The 17,352-nt window shown below is 41.3% G+C and overlaps 1 protein-coding gene across 2 annotated transcripts in view; it reads right to left on the bottom strand.

The window, feature by feature from the left end:
- The window catches only part of APBB1IP (amyloid beta precursor protein binding family B member 1 interacting protein), a 42,872-nt gene extending 28,644 nt beyond the window's left edge, over positions 1-14,228 (bottom strand). For both annotated transcript variants that reach the window (XM_054390183.1, XM_054390184.1), the window contains exons 1-6: positions 14,157-14,228; positions 13,169-13,256; positions 10,952-11,253; positions 7,600-7,677; positions 5,543-5,702; positions 3,394-3,515 (exon numbers count right to left, since the gene is read on the bottom strand). In XM_054390183.1, coding sequence (XP_054246158.1) covers positions 3,394-3,515; positions 5,543-5,702; positions 7,600-7,677; positions 10,952-11,253; positions 13,169-13,256; positions 14,157-14,228 — 822 coding nt within the window. The remainder of the gene's footprint in view (positions 1-3,393; positions 3,516-5,542; positions 5,703-7,599; positions 7,678-10,951; positions 11,254-13,168; positions 13,257-14,156) is intronic.
- Positions 14,229-17,352: the final 3,124 nt, after the last annotated feature.

Genomic DNA, 17,352 nt, shown 5'->3' with positions numbered 1-17,352 from the left:
GAGTCTTCTCTAGGCTGAAGAACCCCAAGTCCCTCAGCCTATCCTTCCTGCTTTTCGGAAGAAATGAAATGTCAGTTCAGTGAATGGGTTCTCCATTGGAGAGTATAGCTCTTGTTTTTAGTTTACATATGAGAGAGTGCTCCTCATATATGTAAGTGTTCCCTGTAAAGACTTTCATTAATTTTCATAAACACTGTTGAAAGATAATGAAAAACAAATCCCTCCACTTGCATGTAGTGTCACCTGCAGTTTGAATTTATCCTCTCTGCTTTTATCAGCAAAAGAGAAACACAGGCAATCAAAATCCGTGTAAGAAAAAACCAAAGAGCATGGCCAGCAATTCCAGGCAGGAGTTTAGATTCAGCTGTCCCTTACAAACGACTCTCTTTAAATGAAGCAAAAGCAGTTCCTAGGTTTTTCTATTGTAGAGTCTCCTTTAGGTGAGAATTATTTTTCCAGCTTTTTGAAAGGAGGTGTTTAGACCTGACAACTTTTCCTTTCAAGAGTCAAGCACATCATCGCTGAACTGTATGACAAAGCATCACCTTTCCTTTGTTACAAAGGTTTCCTTTATTTGGAGATGTGTATTTTTGTTGCACTCCTTAGTCACAGGCCTGTGACGCTCCATCTCTGTAGATGAGTCACTGATGCCATTCATGGAATGGTCTTTACTCTGAGTTCCTTGCAGGGTAAATTATATCACAGTGAGGAAAGAGCAAAAGTGTGCCTGACTTGGTGAAGAAGGGAACATCTGAGGATTTTGCTGATGTGTTTTTCTAAATGCATTCCAAATACTTTAAGAAATTGCTTTCAGAAACAAAGCTGCAGAAAAACGTCAGAGTAGTGCACGACAAGAAAGGCAATCTTCACAAAAAGCCACTGGCACAGCATGCTGCTAGCACAGACAGAGAGGATAAATCCTGCATTTCAAAAGCTCAGATCCTCCACAGAAACTAAAACACACTTCAATGATACTGTTCTTTAATCTATACCAGATATATAACCAGTTCCCATAAAGAAACAATGAATATTGGCACAGGTCATAGACCTTCTCCAGGGGTCCGCTTGCTTTAGCAATGCATTTGGACATTTTGATAATAAGATTTTTTTTAAAGCATTTAATTGCATCCAACCTCTGTAATGACCATTTTGTATCACTAGTTTCTCTAATACTATATTGTAGTATTACCTGGTTATTGTAGGCACCTTTATTTTTCCCTCCCCTCCCCCCAAAATACCTGCACGTTACAAAACTGTGAGATCTCCTCAATTTCCAACAGAAACCTAATAGCAGCCTGCCAGTACCTGAAGGAGGCTTTTACAAGAAGGCTGCAGAAGGACTGTTCACAAAGGTCTGGAGTGACAGGACGAGAGGCAATGGTTTGAAATTAGAGAAGAGCAGATTTAGATTGGATGTTAGGAACAAGTTCTACACCACAAGGGGGTGGAACACTGGAACAGGTTGCCCAGGGAGGTAGTTGAGGCCCCATCCCTGGAGATATTCAAGGTCAGGCTGGGCAAGGCTCTGAGCAGCCTGCTCCAGTGGAGGATTGCAGGAGAGTTTGACTAGATAACATTTGGAGATCCCTTCTGGCCCAACCATTCTATGATTCTATAAATAAGACCAACACAGAACCCAGCTGCTGCTGCACTACTGCCACTGGCTGTCAAAGGAAGCATTCCACAATTTCTGCACTCACAAAATGAGCTTACAGGGCAGCCTTGACTGAGCCAGGAGGAGGAGAGCGAGCACACTTAGACTATGGTAACAGAGCACTGGATTTCAGTTTCCCATTGCTTGCACCTTCATTTCCGTGAGTAGTTAATTAGGTATCATACTCCCTGTCCCATTCCCACAACTCCCCAGGCATTTCCTCTTGGTTTCCCTTTGCAGGGACTCACTTCAGATCATGTATTTTACTTTTCTTCATTATCCAGTCTGAGCTCTGTCTCTACAGTGCTGATTGATTCCTGCCAAACAAGCCAGCCTGCCAGTATGACTGCACCATTCTGCCTGTCTCACAACGTTTGCATCTACTAAGCCTGACAGATGGTTAGAGTTTATTGCTGGCAAAATATTTCAACAGTGTGATAGCTGCAACCACTCCAGTTTCCTCAGGCTGCTCATTTTACAGTTTATCACAGAAGGTCTGAAGCTCAAGGACTACAGACATGTCCAGGATCAAGCTCAGTATGTCCTGAGATGGGAGGACAGAGCTACATTTCTGATTCTGGTGTAGGTCATCTTTATTTCCAAACTTCATTACAATCAATGTGCCCTGAATCTTCATCAAAGATCTAGGTCCTATGGGAGGTTCACAGCCTTGCCCTAAAACACTTGATCAGAGAACACTACTAGGGTACAAATCCAACGCACAACCACACCTCTGCTGCTAGGTATGTTCCGGTGACATCTTGAGCCATCATGTATGTTTTACTTCCAAACTTGGCTCTGCTGTCTCATGTTAAATATCCACAGCAATCCATGCACATGGCAGCGTAAGTTTTCTTTCCCTCAGTTGGATACTTGTTATATCAATGAAGGCAGCTCCTCTCTGCAGGTTTTATTTGAAACACTGGCTCATTCTGAAAAAGAAACTTCCTAATGAGCAGCTTGGTGAAATTTCCTGCCCAATTATATATTTGACTCATTTTTTTTTTCCAGCATTTCTCATTTGCTCATTTTTCTCTTGCTGCTCTCAGGAGCAAACCAGCTGCTCAGTGAGCTAACAGATCACTTGCAAGGGGAAAAGTTCCAGTGCCCCAGAATCCATCAACTGTGTGTGCTAGGGTAAATACAGTTTTGATCATGCATCTTTTTGTGTACACACCTATCCTAAATAATTGAGCACAGTTCAGTTTGCAGACTCTCTTTCTACAACGTTTGCATGTCTAAGTTACTCTTCACCCAATTCTTCTCCCCAGTCTAAATGAAATACAGATAAACTCTGTTGTACTTAGCATACTCTTTTTAAGTTTCATATACAACTGGGAAAAAAAAAATGGACCTGCAAGAAAAAGTTGATTTTCATCAGTAGAAATAGTGGAGAAAGTGTAGTAATGACAAGAGCCAGGTTTTTACAGCTGTGCTGTCTCCTCCCAGTTCTGAGAGGAGTGTGTGAGCAGCAGTTTGTGCCAGTGAAGAGCTTATGTGCTTCATCTTTTACCACTGCAGATGGAACTTTAAAACAGTATCAGAAAAGGACAAACAGCACTAATTGTCAAATCCTTGCATTCAGCATTCCAGGTCGGGGTTTATGGGGAGGAAAGTATAAGTTTTGTTTTCTTTAATTCCAAACTATCAGAGCTGAAAGCAAATTAATAATGCAACAGAATGCATACAGACTAAGCGAGAGAATTTTAGATCCTTACCCAAACACCATCATAGCTTACCTGGGGATTTTTAAATAAAGCATATTTTTCACTTTTTTCCAAAAACAGAATCTTATTCTCAGTGTCTCGAGTCCAGCTTGACAACACTTCAACAACATTTTCATGGTCTTCAAAAAACCTTTCTGGAGAGACAGAAAAGGTAGTGTAAGGCTCAGACTTACACAAAACTCCTACTGCCCTCTCCCGAGGCTGCAGAAATTCCTGTGCAAGAATGTAACCATTATCTGATGTTCACTCAGAGCTGGAGAGCCCAGCACTCTTTTCCATTGCACAGAAGGGAGCAAAACCACATGAAAATAGTGTCATGTGGAAGGGCAAATCAGCTACAGAAGATGCCTTATGTAGTTGCAGCATGCTCCTGCATTCCTCCTGCACCTCTGTGCTGCTGCCTGAAGACGGTAAAGGATGGATACAGTGACCCACTAAGAGGAGATGGTTACACCCATGTTTGCTTTTGGGTTTTAAGGTTTGCAGTATGACTGGGGGATTATTCACTTTGGCTACTGAACTGAAACCTCACACGCACACACACAAAAACCAAACCAAAAAAACCCTAGCATAACCATTCCCTTGTATTTTTACTTATTGGAACAAATGAAGAATTGGGGTTTTTTTAGTGTGCAGGAAGAATTCTATGCACTGAAAATAAAACTATTTGTTTTGAGCAACTGGATATAAAAACTGAAATAGCAAACCAGAAGAAATAGGAAGACAGGTTGAAAACTGATGTGAAGATACACTGGCTAACCCAGTATCTCTGTAGTTAACCTCACCAAAGATGAGGGAGACCTACTGAGAGTCTCTCCCTTCCTGATCTGATCTGAACACAGACCCTCCACCCAGGAAAGCCACAGGGTATGCTGAGGTTATGCAACTCCAGTCTCTTCTTCTATGGTTTCACTGTTTTACAGAGTAGCTGAACACAAAACATAAATCCCCTTTGGAAGGAAAAGGAATTGAGGTCATTTTGGAGAGACCCAAACTGCATCCTTCTGCAAATTCAGTATGGGAGCAAGGAGGTCAAATGCTCAGTATGATTTTGGCAGTGCCAGAGGAACAGCTGCACTCTATTGCAGTGGTCTGTGGTGATTGCATCTTCAATGGCCTAGACTGGCCTAGTGTAAGAGGACACAACGGAATATACATTTTGTAGGCTTTCTTTAGCACTTCTTCTTACTTTGGACAAGGGTTCAGCAAGTTCCATCTAAACTAAATTTTGTCAATGAATTACATAAAATGAGATTAACTTCAGGGCCAGTTTGTGTGTGCACAGTAACTTGTAACAGCTTGGGCAACGTAATGCTTTTCATTTAGCAACTGATGCTTTTGCAAAGCACTAGAAATACAAAGCATTAAATACAAAAACCAAGTGATGGTATGAAGGGTAAACATTATCTTATAGTCCAGGACAGCCATAAAGTAATTCTCAGGCCATAGCACTAGTCATTTAACATTAATCTCTGCCACATATACTTTTGGGTTTTCATTTTCATTTCCAGGCTTTTCTTGTATAAAAGGTGTGATCTTGTCATCCTCAGGAGGATTTTTTATAGTTACTGTTATTACAAAATAATGCCAAACTGGATGCCTATCACAAGGCTATGCTCTTAATAAAGCAAAATACATGCTGGTGTGGACAGCCCAGTGTTATATTACCATCTCACTCCCTAAATCATAAGGTACCATCAGCAGAGCTGCAGCCTTCTTGGAGAGTTATATCCTGTTCACAACTACATAAGCATAAGTAAAGGCAGTATCACAAGTGAAAAGCATCAGGAATGACTGAAAACCTGCTCAGTTGGTCTTGTACAATTACATTTGTTTGCCCAGCATGTAACAGCCTGCTGACAGCACTTCATCCTCTCTTCAAAATTTGAAGTTAAGTGCCAGTCTGTTTGGGTCTGTCACCACCTTGACAAATGGTGATATTCACAACAGAATAATGGAAAAGGTAGTGGGCAAGGAACCCTCAGCAGCTCACAGAGCAGACAAACCCAAGACTCACTTCTATAGCAAGAGCATCCCTCAGCTTAGAGACTGTGATGTTCCAACAGCAGTGGACATGCGGGCAGGAGATGCTTTCAAGATTACCAAGAGCACAGAATGTACTTTACCTCCCTGCTGTGTGCTCTGTCACTCCACCACTTACCAATTTGCAGCTCTGGGTACATTTCATAGAGGCACCAGTCAACGTTGCAGTCACAGTGGGTTTTCTCAAAGAGGTTGTCTAAAACGTCCCGTGTCACCTGACGCTCGTCCACCATCAGTGACTTTGTGCTGTTATCATTCATGTGCACCTTGACAACAAGCTGGGAACAGAGGCACAGGAGAGTCAGTTAATTTCAGAAGCAAAGTAAAAGGCTAGCCTGAATCTGCTAGCGCAGATAAGAAAGATTAAGGCTGGAGGTTATTAATGATTCAAAGGCACCACGTCCCACAGTGAACTGAGGGGATAAAACAGCTTGAAAGCTTTCCCATTATCTTGCCACCAAAATAAAGACCTTTTCTCAAAAAAAAAAAAAAAAATTGAAATTGAACCTTGTTCTGTGCATGGCTTCAGGAAAGGTGAAACTGCTATGGAGAAAAAGCAGAAATTAATCTCTTCTCTAAATCTACTAGATGTGCAATTAAGGAAAATGCTTGATAGGGAAACCAAGCAGAAAAGGACACAGTGTCCTTAATGCAAGCTGGAAATGCAGAAAGTTTAGTCTTAAATAAGAAAAAGAACAGAAGAATCTTGCCATGCCAACAGACCTACCTGAAATCAGGGTTGCATTAAGATGAGCAGTAGTCCAACACCCATCAATAAGCAAGCAGATGAGTTGCTTACATTGACCAAATTAACCTAAGTATTTGTTAAATGACAGTGTCCACCTCTTTTCAGAGAGGAACAATGCAGGAAAATGCTGAAGTACAGAAAACATGATGCAGCACTGCAAGTACATTATAAGTGAAGTATTTCAAATGCTCTATTAACTCTGACAGCAGAAGAAAAAAAATGTCTACAGGATCTGTAGATGGAAACTTGATCTAAACTGGTGAGTTGGGAGGTCTTCTCCATATAGTCTCCAAGTAGCTCCTGATTTTAAAGTATGTGCATAAGAGGCTTTGGTACTATCGAGACAAGCTGTGTTAACAATCAGGTAGAAACAGAGAATGATGATCCCAAAGAGATTCCCCCTTCCATGCAGATCTTTGAGGAAGCCAAAGGCTGCTTTCCTGAAATCCAGGGCTGTGAGCTTGCTCACATTGCAAGGAAATGAAGGTGAGCAATGAACAGTCATATGTTTAGTTACAGAGCCTTCCAACACAACATTGGTGACATCCTCCCAATGCATTCTCTCAGAATTTGGATTTTCACAAGAACATAAAGGTTTTGTGGGAACAATCTGCAGACTGGACACCCCCAAATTTATCAGGAACTTCAGTTCTCCTTGGAAGCTTTGCAGGATCTGATCACAAGTACCTCCCATCTCCTAACTGAGCAAGACTGTAAAGTCATGACTCTTTTCTCTTCACAGCCATTTTTCAGAGTCACAGAACATAGAATCAAAGAATCACAGAATGGTTTTGGTAGGAAAAGACCTCTAAGATCATTGAGTCCAAACATCAACCTAACACAACCATGGCCATTAGGTCACATCCCAAGGCACCATGTCCACGTTTCCTCTGCAGATTCTCTTGAGCTCAGCTGGAACTCTAGCTTGGGATGAATGGGCATAATTACACACTGCTGCAGTGTGCAGGTACTGGCTAGAAGCTTTCTAAATTGTGGTTCTAAAATAATTTCTATTATCCTTGTACATTACAACACTGCTGTGAAAAGATTAAGTAAGAAGACCCTCATTAACTTAACTGGGATTAGCTAAATCCACATCCGCTGTAGAAGAAAAGGTTAACACTTCTGGAATCAGCACTGCATAAGCAAGCAACATTTTTATGTCTATTTTCTCTAAAGCAGGCTTTCAGAACAGAGGGCTTTACCCCAACATTGAGGCAAAAAAGGCAGTGCCTTCCAAGCCCTCTTATATTTAAGTCCCTCAGAGGTAGCCTCCTCCCAAAGACTTCTCTTCAGGCAGATGACAAGACAAGTTACAGACAAAATATTAAAAAGCCAGCAATTTTAGTAGGAACTTCATTGTGGAGAAGAATGGTAATAGATACTTGGTGACTCTTATGGTAGCATTTCAGTATTTTAAGGCTTACCTTTCTAATTTTGGCTTCTTTCAGTTTCTCCAATGCAAGTTTAATCTTGTCAGCCTTAGCCTGTGCTTCTTGTTCTTCCTGAAAAGACACAAGATATTTGGTATGCTTCTTGTTAAGTAAGGCTGGCAGTTTGTTTACTTGAAAAAAGCTGTTTCTTGTTCCTTACATCCATAACATAAGGCTTGTCATGGGAAATGTCACAGTTACATGGAATCCCCAGCTTTTCTTGAGCCAAAGCTTTGATTTACAAGTCCAGCCCTTTTGTTGCCTAGTCATACAGCTCTTACAAGGTCTGCTCCTCAAATGCTACAATAATGCCTGAAAACTGGACTCTTCTTTTTCCATAGGAGTTATAGCTGATGCAAAAGACAAGATGAAGGAAGATCTAGCCTGAACAGAATGGGACTGTAGATGCAGCTACTTGGAAGAAAACTCACCTTTCAGTAGGGTTCAGAGAACTAGAGTTTGTAGGGTCTTACTGAAAACTTGGCCTGTAATGACACCACTTAGGATTGTACACTTTCTGCCAGGTACACTAAATTTAGTTGAGTTCTTTCACTTGCCACTCACTGGGAGGAGCAGCTCCTTAAATTGCATGATATCACAGCTTTTCACTCTACTAATGGACCTAGTCATAGTAACACAGACACAGTTAGGTGGAGCACTCAAGTTCATTCCAGCTTTTGCTGAATGACATAGTTGGGTTCCTAGAAATCCAGTATCACCCAGCTCTTCTTTTACAAAGCACCTGCATTAATGTTACTATCACAGCTTTCTGCTCAGTTTTAGGTGCATATACCAAATGCCAGTGCCTACATGTTGGTTCTGTGACTGGGGTACAGACTGTGACTGTCTCTTTTTTTTCCATCTCTCTTCCAGTAGTCTCCCCCAGTCACATACAGACTTGGAAAAGGGCATTTTGGACAGCAAGTAACTGCAGTTCCTGAGCTACCTTGGACTGTTAGTACTAGTGCAGGGTTTGGTTTCTTTCCTACTTTAAATGTCTGCTTCTTTTATTGAAACCTGTGCTGTCTTTACTTTCTTGTCTCCTTGCTGACTTTTACTGTCCCTGCTGCTCTCTTTCTCACTTTTCTGTGTTAGTGAGAGGTAGAATATGGTCCTGTGGTACTCAAAGGCACACCCAGTTCCCAGTCACTGGCTGTGGGAGAAGATTACTGCCCTGCTTCCACACAGGATTTTTCTCTGTGTTAACTTCAGCCTCCATTTTCTACCCTAAAGTCATAATTTTGGACTAAGAGAAACCCAGGATGGTTGTAACTAATGGGAGAGACACCCAAGGTGTAAGTATTGGCACTGCTTCCTTCTGACAGGGATATCATAGAATCATAGCTAAAAAAAACCCAGCTAAGGTTATCTTACTCATCTCAAGCTTTGAGGTAGGCTCAACTATAACCAAATACCCCTGACTGATGTTCCTCTAGCTGAACCAAACATCCTCTGTTCTACCACTTGATACTGGCATCCTAAAGGATGCCAAAAACACAAGGTGAGGTGTATGCAATCTGAAAGAAAGAGCTTCAAGCATATAATACCAGGAAATCAGTTATAAAAATGCTTGGGATTTTTTTTTTCTCTGTATTTCTGGAAATTGGCATCGTTACAGCTCATAGGGGCTTAACTTTAGTAATTCAGAAATAGCTTCTGCAGTTTAAGAGAAGCTGTTGGGCCAAAGTGGCTTTTGCAGAAAGGTTGGCTGTGCTGCAGAGGGAAGACAGAGCACACTGTGGCCCTCCCCTTACCATCTCTGCAGGAAGCAGGAAAAGCATCTTAACCACAGTGGCTGAGTGTGGTGTGAGCAGGCTTGTTGCTAACATTTTTAGGCTTCACCTACATGAGACCTGCGTTGAACAGAGTTCAACACTGCAGAAATCTGTGCAACAGAGCCCTCACCTGAGAGCCTTCATGTTTGCCTAACCTTTGACTGTCTTAATGTTGAAAAGGAAATGATGCAAAATAAACAAACTATCAGATGCAAAATTTGCATACTGCTAAAGAAATGCTTTGATAGGCCACAACGTTTCTTTTTCCACTACAGTATCTTCACCATGTTTTTTGGATCTTCACACCAGAGCACATAAAACCCATCCAGATATTGTCACAAAATTGAAATTTTCTATAGCATAGAAATTTTTTGACATAGAAAAAAGAAACATCAGAGTTAATGAAAACTTATGAGACAGCCCTATACTTCCCTGAAAGAAAGGCTGTAATTCTTAATTTGTACACAATATGAGGTTAGAGAAGAGAGTCTTAGTGTCAGAGGTGTATTGGGAATAATTGACACTTGTCCTTACTTGACTAGAGACACCCAGAAGTTTTAAACACAACATCAGCCTTGACTGTCTCAGGAATCACTTAATTGAGAATCCTGGTTAACAGGAACATGGATTTTGATGAAAAAAATCTGTTCAGCTTACAGCTTCATTTCATTCCACTGAGCAGAAATATCATGCCAATGCAAATACTTGCCAAGGCAGTAAATACTCATTTGAAATCAGTTCTTTCCATATTAATTTTAAATAGTTATTACCTTCATTATTATCTACTACGGGTAGGTTATTACCTATTACAACTTGTCTAATAGTCCTATAGGCTATTTTGTGCCACACAATGGGCATGCCACCAGTGTTTGAATGCCACAGGTATCAGAAAAGGGAGAAAGCAGAACCAGTGCCTTAATGAGGAAATCAGCTGCTGCAAACAGATTCCTCAGAAGTGCCTCTGTCTCCTGTTCCCCTCCTTCAATGCTCTCTCCCTGTATCTGGAAAGAGACCAGAAAGCACAGCTAGAGATTGAAGTCAGCACACAATCTCAGAGGGACACTTTGACTGAAGGAGGCAGAAATTACTTCCACCTATGTCATTGCAGCTAGAATTCTAGCTGTGTTTAGCAAGTCCATCCTCTTCTCTCCCTGAAACTTTGTTTAACTCAGGTAATGAAAGATGCCAGCTAACAGAGGATTATCTCAGTACAAGACTCAGGGGAAGGAACTATGCAGCACTGTTGATTTCAGTGAGCTTTAGGTCACAGCATCATAAAAGTGCTGGTTGGAAGAGGGGTCTGGAGGTTTGCAGGTTCTGTATGAGAAGGTATTAACTGAACCACACTTATTAAAATCCCTCAGTGACAAGTTTCCCATTATAGCAGACAATCTGCAATAATTTATGTCTGTCTTAGGCTAGCGAAATGATGATTACAAAGGCAAAGGAACGGGCCAGAAATGGTCAAGGAACAGGCAGAAGCTGAGCTCACAATAACAGAAAACTCCCACTCTGCAATTCATGCATGTTTCATCACTGCAGAACTTCACCAAGGTTCCATCCAGGCTTACCTGGGTGAGTGGCTCCGGAGGAGGTGGTGGTGGTGGTGGTGGTAGTGGAAGTTCTAAATTAGGGTCTGGGGGAGGGGGTGGGGGGGGCAAATCATCCCCAAATTGTCCAGTAATGGTGGCACAGACAGTTGATTTACAGTATATGTCATTATCCAAGCTTGTTGAAGGCTGAGTGACTGTACTTTGCTGGTTGCCAGAAGTTTTCTGGGCTTGTAGAGTTCTCTGTTCAACATCATTTATGTCTGCTACAAGATCTGCCATTAAAGCATCCAGGTCTTTGTCCTCTAGGGCACTTAAGGATTCTGTAAAGACAACAGCAAAGTGTGTCAGAGCAAGTGCAATGCAAACCATTCTGTTTGCACTTCAGTGCAGATGAAATTGCAGGAGGCATGGTTACAGTCACATAGAAGGGTTATGGGAAAGGAAACAACCTTCTAAATGGGTTCAAGTAATAAATGTATTTTAGGAATAGCCAGGAATCTGGTCAGACTGAAGTTCAGAGTACAAGGAACTCTACAAATACAATTAAACAGGACAGGAAGATTCATTTATGATACAGTCCCAGGCCTTATGATGTTACAAAACCTGGCCCTGACCCAGCAAGGTTTCTGAGCATGTGCTTAGTGATACAGATGCATGAAATACCATTAGATCCCACTAGGCTATTTACTTATCTTAGTCAAGTAATACACTGTGTAACCAAGGCCTAGACCATGACTCTGCATACATTACTACTGTGCTACAACTCTGAAATGAAGCAGAATCAGAGAGTTCTAATACACAGGAAATGGTCTGGTATCATTTGTAGCACATCAGTGGGATCAATATCTGTGACACACTTCCTGTAATATAACTCATGTAATGTGCAGGGCTTTGAGGGTCCTTTAAGAAATTAAAAAAAAAAAAACCAAACAACAAACAGCAACAACAAAAATCAACACCAAACCCCAAACAACACCACCAAACAAACCCAAAACAAACCCATAAAAAACCAAACAAGACAGTCTCTTTTGAAAAGTACCTTATCAACCAGATAGAAACATCAGAACTTTTGCTTTCTGTCCTCTAGTCTGTCAGGCTAGAATATAAAATCCTATACTAGAAATTCACCAGCAATTTCTTCTTTGGTTCTTTGAATATCCCTGGTACAAGAGATTTTGTGAAATAACATCCTGAATGATGATTTAGCTCCCTAGAACAGAAGGGCTCTCTAAGAACCAACAGATTCAGTAGTTTAAATCTCTTTCAAGAGTCTAGTTTAAAAGAAATTGAATTGGGAAAGCTTTAAGTGGAATTCTGGAAAGGGATGGAGAGCCCTGAATTAGATACTCATAAATGCTAATATAGTCCAACAAAGAACAGATCATTCAGCAGACTAAGTCTGAACATGGCACTAGACCATCTCAGTTTACTCTTCTTTACCTGCTATGCTAATAGACCATTTTCCCAAGCCTTTCTTTCCAGTGGAAAGTTGGCTTATGATCCTCTCTTGTTGCACACTACTACCCACTTTGCTGGTAGAGGCATTAGGTAGTTTAACAGTGAACTGATGCTGGAGAAGGTTAAAACAGGTTTAACACAGGTCAAAACCAACTCAGGCAAACAGAACCAAGCAACACTCAGCGAAAACAAAACCAAAACAAAGCCAAACAAACTACAAAACACAACACAACCCAAACAAATCCAAAGGGAGGGTTCTTGTTGATAAATTCCCTCGTTTGCTTCATCACACAGCCTCAACAAGCAGCTGTATGTGCAAAAGGGACAGTGCAAACCACAATAAGAATAAGCAATGCAGAGCAGAAGTAGCTGAAGTTGATACTTCCACTGGACAAAAATGCTTTTGCAGCTCTGACCTCATACTGAGGAACTTCCTCTTCTATTCAGTTAAAGCTTTACATAAACAGGGTTGTATTTTAGAAAGTTATTCGGGGGACTTCTAATTTTTGTTTTCCCCTGCATTCAGACATACTAAGAAGTCTGATACATTTATGAGACCAAGCATGTCTCAATGTCTCTTAAAAAAACCCCAACACACTGGCTCCTTTGAAGCTTACTATATATACACTTCCCCCTCCAACAAAACAGGTTTTTTGAGGGGGTTGCCCTTTTTGTGTGTGTGTGTACAAAGGTGTTTGAAGCTTTTCTTCTCATTTGTTGCTGTGAGGCATTTAAAATAAGCATGAAATGCATGGAAGAGCCCATTCAGCTACTTACCATTTAAATCTTTAAAACCAACTGTAAAGCTAAATTCATTGTTGGACACTTTGGGGGATGGAGGTTGGACAGTCTCCACTCCTAAACTCTGTTAAGGTAGAAGAAAAAAAAAACACAACAGGTATCTGATGACACAATTATTATTACAGACATTGACATCTGCAAATCCATTACTTGTATTTTCCTAAGGACATTGATTCTTCTTCAAAGACCAGAATGACACACTAGTTTCTGGGATTATGCCTAGACTGGTAAATTAAATGAGGCCAGGACAAGGGTTCAAGCACAGCCTCACAATCGTGTCCTGGAAGAGGCTGTCCAGAGAGGCAGTGGAGTCTCCATCTCTGGAGACATTCAAAACCTACCTGGACGTGTTCCTGTGTGACATTCTCTAAGTGAACCTGTCTTGACAGGGGGATTTGGACTTGATGATCTCCAAAGGTCCTTCCCAACCCCTACCATGAAGGGATTCTGGGGTGCCAAGTGTTTAATGCAATCCATTCTCCATCCAACACTGCCCCAAATCAACTGCAATTGCCTTCAGGCAACACCCAGGCTTTGTGTGGGGAGCAGCAGAGGCTAGGGCTGTCTGTAGTAGAGACTGGATAAAGCCAGACTGAGTTTTAGGGTCTGGTGTTTTTTTTCTGAGGGGAGGTGGAGGGTAGGTGACAGAAGAGTTTAGCTCTGTGCACATTTGAGCTGTTCAGTATTGTTTACTCCAGAGTGCTTTAGTTACCAATGCAAATGTAACCTAGCTGTTGCCTTCCCATAAACAGCTCTCTTGAGCAACCCACCTCCCACTGCCACTGCCTTACTCCTCCGGCCACTTGTTTTAAATGTCAAGCAGGGAAATTTAGTTGAAGGTTTTTCAAAACAATGTATCTGTATTCTGAGTGGAGGTACCTGAAAAATGTAAGAAAGTCTGCCTCTTTTCCCTACCACCTAACAGCTATTTTTCTGATCTTAATGGAAAAAAAGAAGGATTTACCTGGGTCAGCATGTCCATCTCCCCGAGTAAATTGCTGAACATTTCATCTATATCCTCACATGTTTGCTCCATCTGAAAGAAAAATTGTCCCCAGACAAAGAATCAGCACGTTTATCTCAAAGCCAGCAATGGTCAAAACCAAAGGATACACGACATTCTTTTACCATGTTCCAAAGCAACTTCAAGTTACTGCTCATGACTTGCAAAAACCTTCATCCATAGCTTAGAACTAACTCCTAACAGATCTGAATCTCAGTCCTGTGGATACTTAAAAACACATTTAGACTGTACACTGACTAGGAGTTGCAACTACCTCCTTGCATTATTTTCCTTTCACAGGAAGTCATTAGCTTGGATTTTAAACATCCAAGGAATGTAGATAGCAGGAGGTGAAGAAGGAAACAAAGTGTGAGGGTGAGAAATTCCTGAATGCTTCATCTTGAAAACTTTCTTCAGCTTAGAGGACTAATGCAAAAGGAGTTTATCAGGTGTTCCTTAGTGCAGGATGTTGTCATGGTTAGGTACATGACCAACCTTTTGTCTCAATACTTCTTCCTGCTTGTGTTCAAACACCAGTGCACTGAGAGAACCCCAGTCTCAGCTAACCTGAAGTCATCTGAGGGAGACCACTGAGACATGGAAAATAGGTACATGATGCAGGACAGTATATGGTGGCTCTTCTAGCAAGAGTGGGGTGTGAAGATACCACTACACAGTGGTGATGCTGAGATACTGGGGGGATAAAGCTTCTGTAATAATCCTCTTCTTTCACATAAATTTATTTACAGAGAGAGCAGAGAAAAGGGGTGCCTGCTATGGAACACTGCCAGACAAGGACTATAAACAAGCCTGCAAGGGCTGAGGAAGTCTGGCACTGATAGCATAACAGTAGGATTCAAACTAGGGTCAAACTTTAAACATCTAAGTAGTCCTATTGGTTCACTGGGTTTGTGTGCACTGGTACTGGGTTTACATGGCAAGGTTTTGACGATAGCAGGTGGTCTGCAGGGGTGGCTTCTGTGAAAAGACAACAGTAGCTGCCCCTGTCAGATAGCAGTTCCAGCTGGCTCTAGGATGGACTTAGTTCTGGCCAAAGCTGAGTGCATCAGCAATGCTGGTGGCACCTCTGCCACAATGTATTTAAGAAAGGGTATAAAATGCGTAGCAGCTGTAAGAGGAGTGAGAAAATGTTTGATAAATTGCCCCTGCAGACACCAAGGTCAGCAAAGAAGGATGAGGACTTTGAACTTTCAGTTTTCTCAGAACCCAGACTTAAAGATTCGGGAACCAGATGTAGTTGAAAATGTTTTACTAAGATGTGGTTGGCAAGGCTGAGGGCAACCCTGGTCCAGCAGCGGAGATGGCAGAGCTATGCCCGTGTGACAGGGACACACGTCACACATGGCTGCGCAAACGGAGAGCTAAAGTCATCTCATCTGCTTCATTTCCAGCTGACAAACCCACGACGGATGGCTCACCCTCTCTGTGTGTATCACACCCATCATGCAGAGACTTCTGTACAAAATTCCATTTCTGTAGATTCAGCAGCACGTTGCCCAGGTAAACGACTGCTGAATCTGAAGGCATTTATTTGAATCAATAGCTGTGTAACTTCCTACACACCTGGCACTTGGAGAATCAGTTTCACAACACAGATAAAACAGCACTGATTTGATCAGGCAGAGTAAAGTCAGATTTGTTATGAGGCACAAAAAACAGACCTGCAGTTCACACTGACAAGTGTCTCATCGGTGCTCAAAGAATACTGAATAATTTCACGTTCCCTTGGGTTCTGATTTAAGGGAACAAAAGATCTGCTGGGGAAATCTCACCAGCTCTAGCCATTTGTATGGGTTTGTGGTTACTGGCAAGATCTGCTTTCAGGAAAAACTGTTCCAACTGCTTCCTTTGACAAACTGAAATCCTGTTTTGCTGTATTTTTTCATAATAGGAATATAAACATGGAAAAAAAAAATTACTCTATGCTTATAACCAGGAGACCTTATCAAGAAGAGTAAGAACTGCCTAAAAAGGAAAAACCATAAGGTCTAAGAACCCTCTTTTGTAGTTTAAAAAAAAAAAAGAAATCTGAATATTGGATTATACAACACTTTCCCCAAACAACAATATTTTTGCAGATTCTAGTAAATTTAAAGCTTCTTTCTTTGCAGTGATGATTCCTGCATCTTCAGAAACATTTGATCCACGAGGAAAACAGTAATGTGTGAAAAAAAAAAAAAAAACAACAATGGGCAAAGAATTCTGTCAGAGTTACCGCTGGAAACAGGAGGTGGGTTAGTCACTGATGACTTCTCCTCATCAATTCAAATCAATGCCATTGAATACTAGGGGTGGCCTCTCCTCCTTTTTTGATTCCTCTCCACAATAATTCCCATTCCTTTTATTGATTGCCACAGTAGGAACAAGCAGACAAAACAATATGCAGGTTTGGGAGTGATTGATTCCACTAAAGGAAGATGTTGCAGGATTTTGGACCAGCAAATCCTTTTGACTTTTATAAACTGTCTTGAAGTTATTCAAACCAGAAACTCAAGTGAAACCTACAGGTGTATGAGCTATTATTAACTGAAAAGGGGAAAAGATTTACCAAAGTCCCCAGAAAGTTGAGTTTTATGCTCAGTCCTCCTTTATACGCACCGCCCATTGACCTTTCTTTTAGGTTTTTCTGTATGTAGTACTAATACCAGTAACTCTTAACATCATTATAGTACTAATACTAGTAACTCTTAAAGCCACTGTCAACTACAGTAAACTCAAGAGAAAGTACTTTGCCAATAAATTTCTCATGCTGTGCATACAATTTTAAGCAGAGAAAAAGATAGAGTTAAAATAAAAAGAGGAAATTGTGGTTGCAAGAATAAACATGCTAAGAAGGGCCTTGTGGGAAGGCATAGATGTGAAACCTAACCTATTTTTGAAGTGATTGATTTTCAAACTGATGTCTTCCAGAACACTTTTTGAAGTAGCACCAAGCATCCAGGCAAATGTATTCCTTGTCTTTTATTTCCCTCAAATTTCACTCTCCAATCTTCACATCCCTCAGTTCAAGAAGGACCTCAGGGAACTGCGTGAAAGGGACCAGTGCAGAGCCACAAACACGTTGAAGGAATGGGTGAAGGATCTGGGGATCCTTAGTTTGGAGGAGACTGAGGGGTGACCGCATTATTGTCTATAG

Source organism: Indicator indicator, chromosome 20 (genome assembly GCF_027791375.1).
Source record: "Indicator indicator isolate 239-I01 chromosome 20, UM_Iind_1.1, whole genome shotgun sequence".
Lineage (NCBI taxonomy): Eukaryota > Metazoa > Chordata > Aves > Piciformes > Indicatoridae > Indicator > Indicator indicator.
The sequence above is the reverse complement of the archived record's forward strand: the minus strand, read 5'-3'. Positions and strand labels throughout refer to the sequence as shown.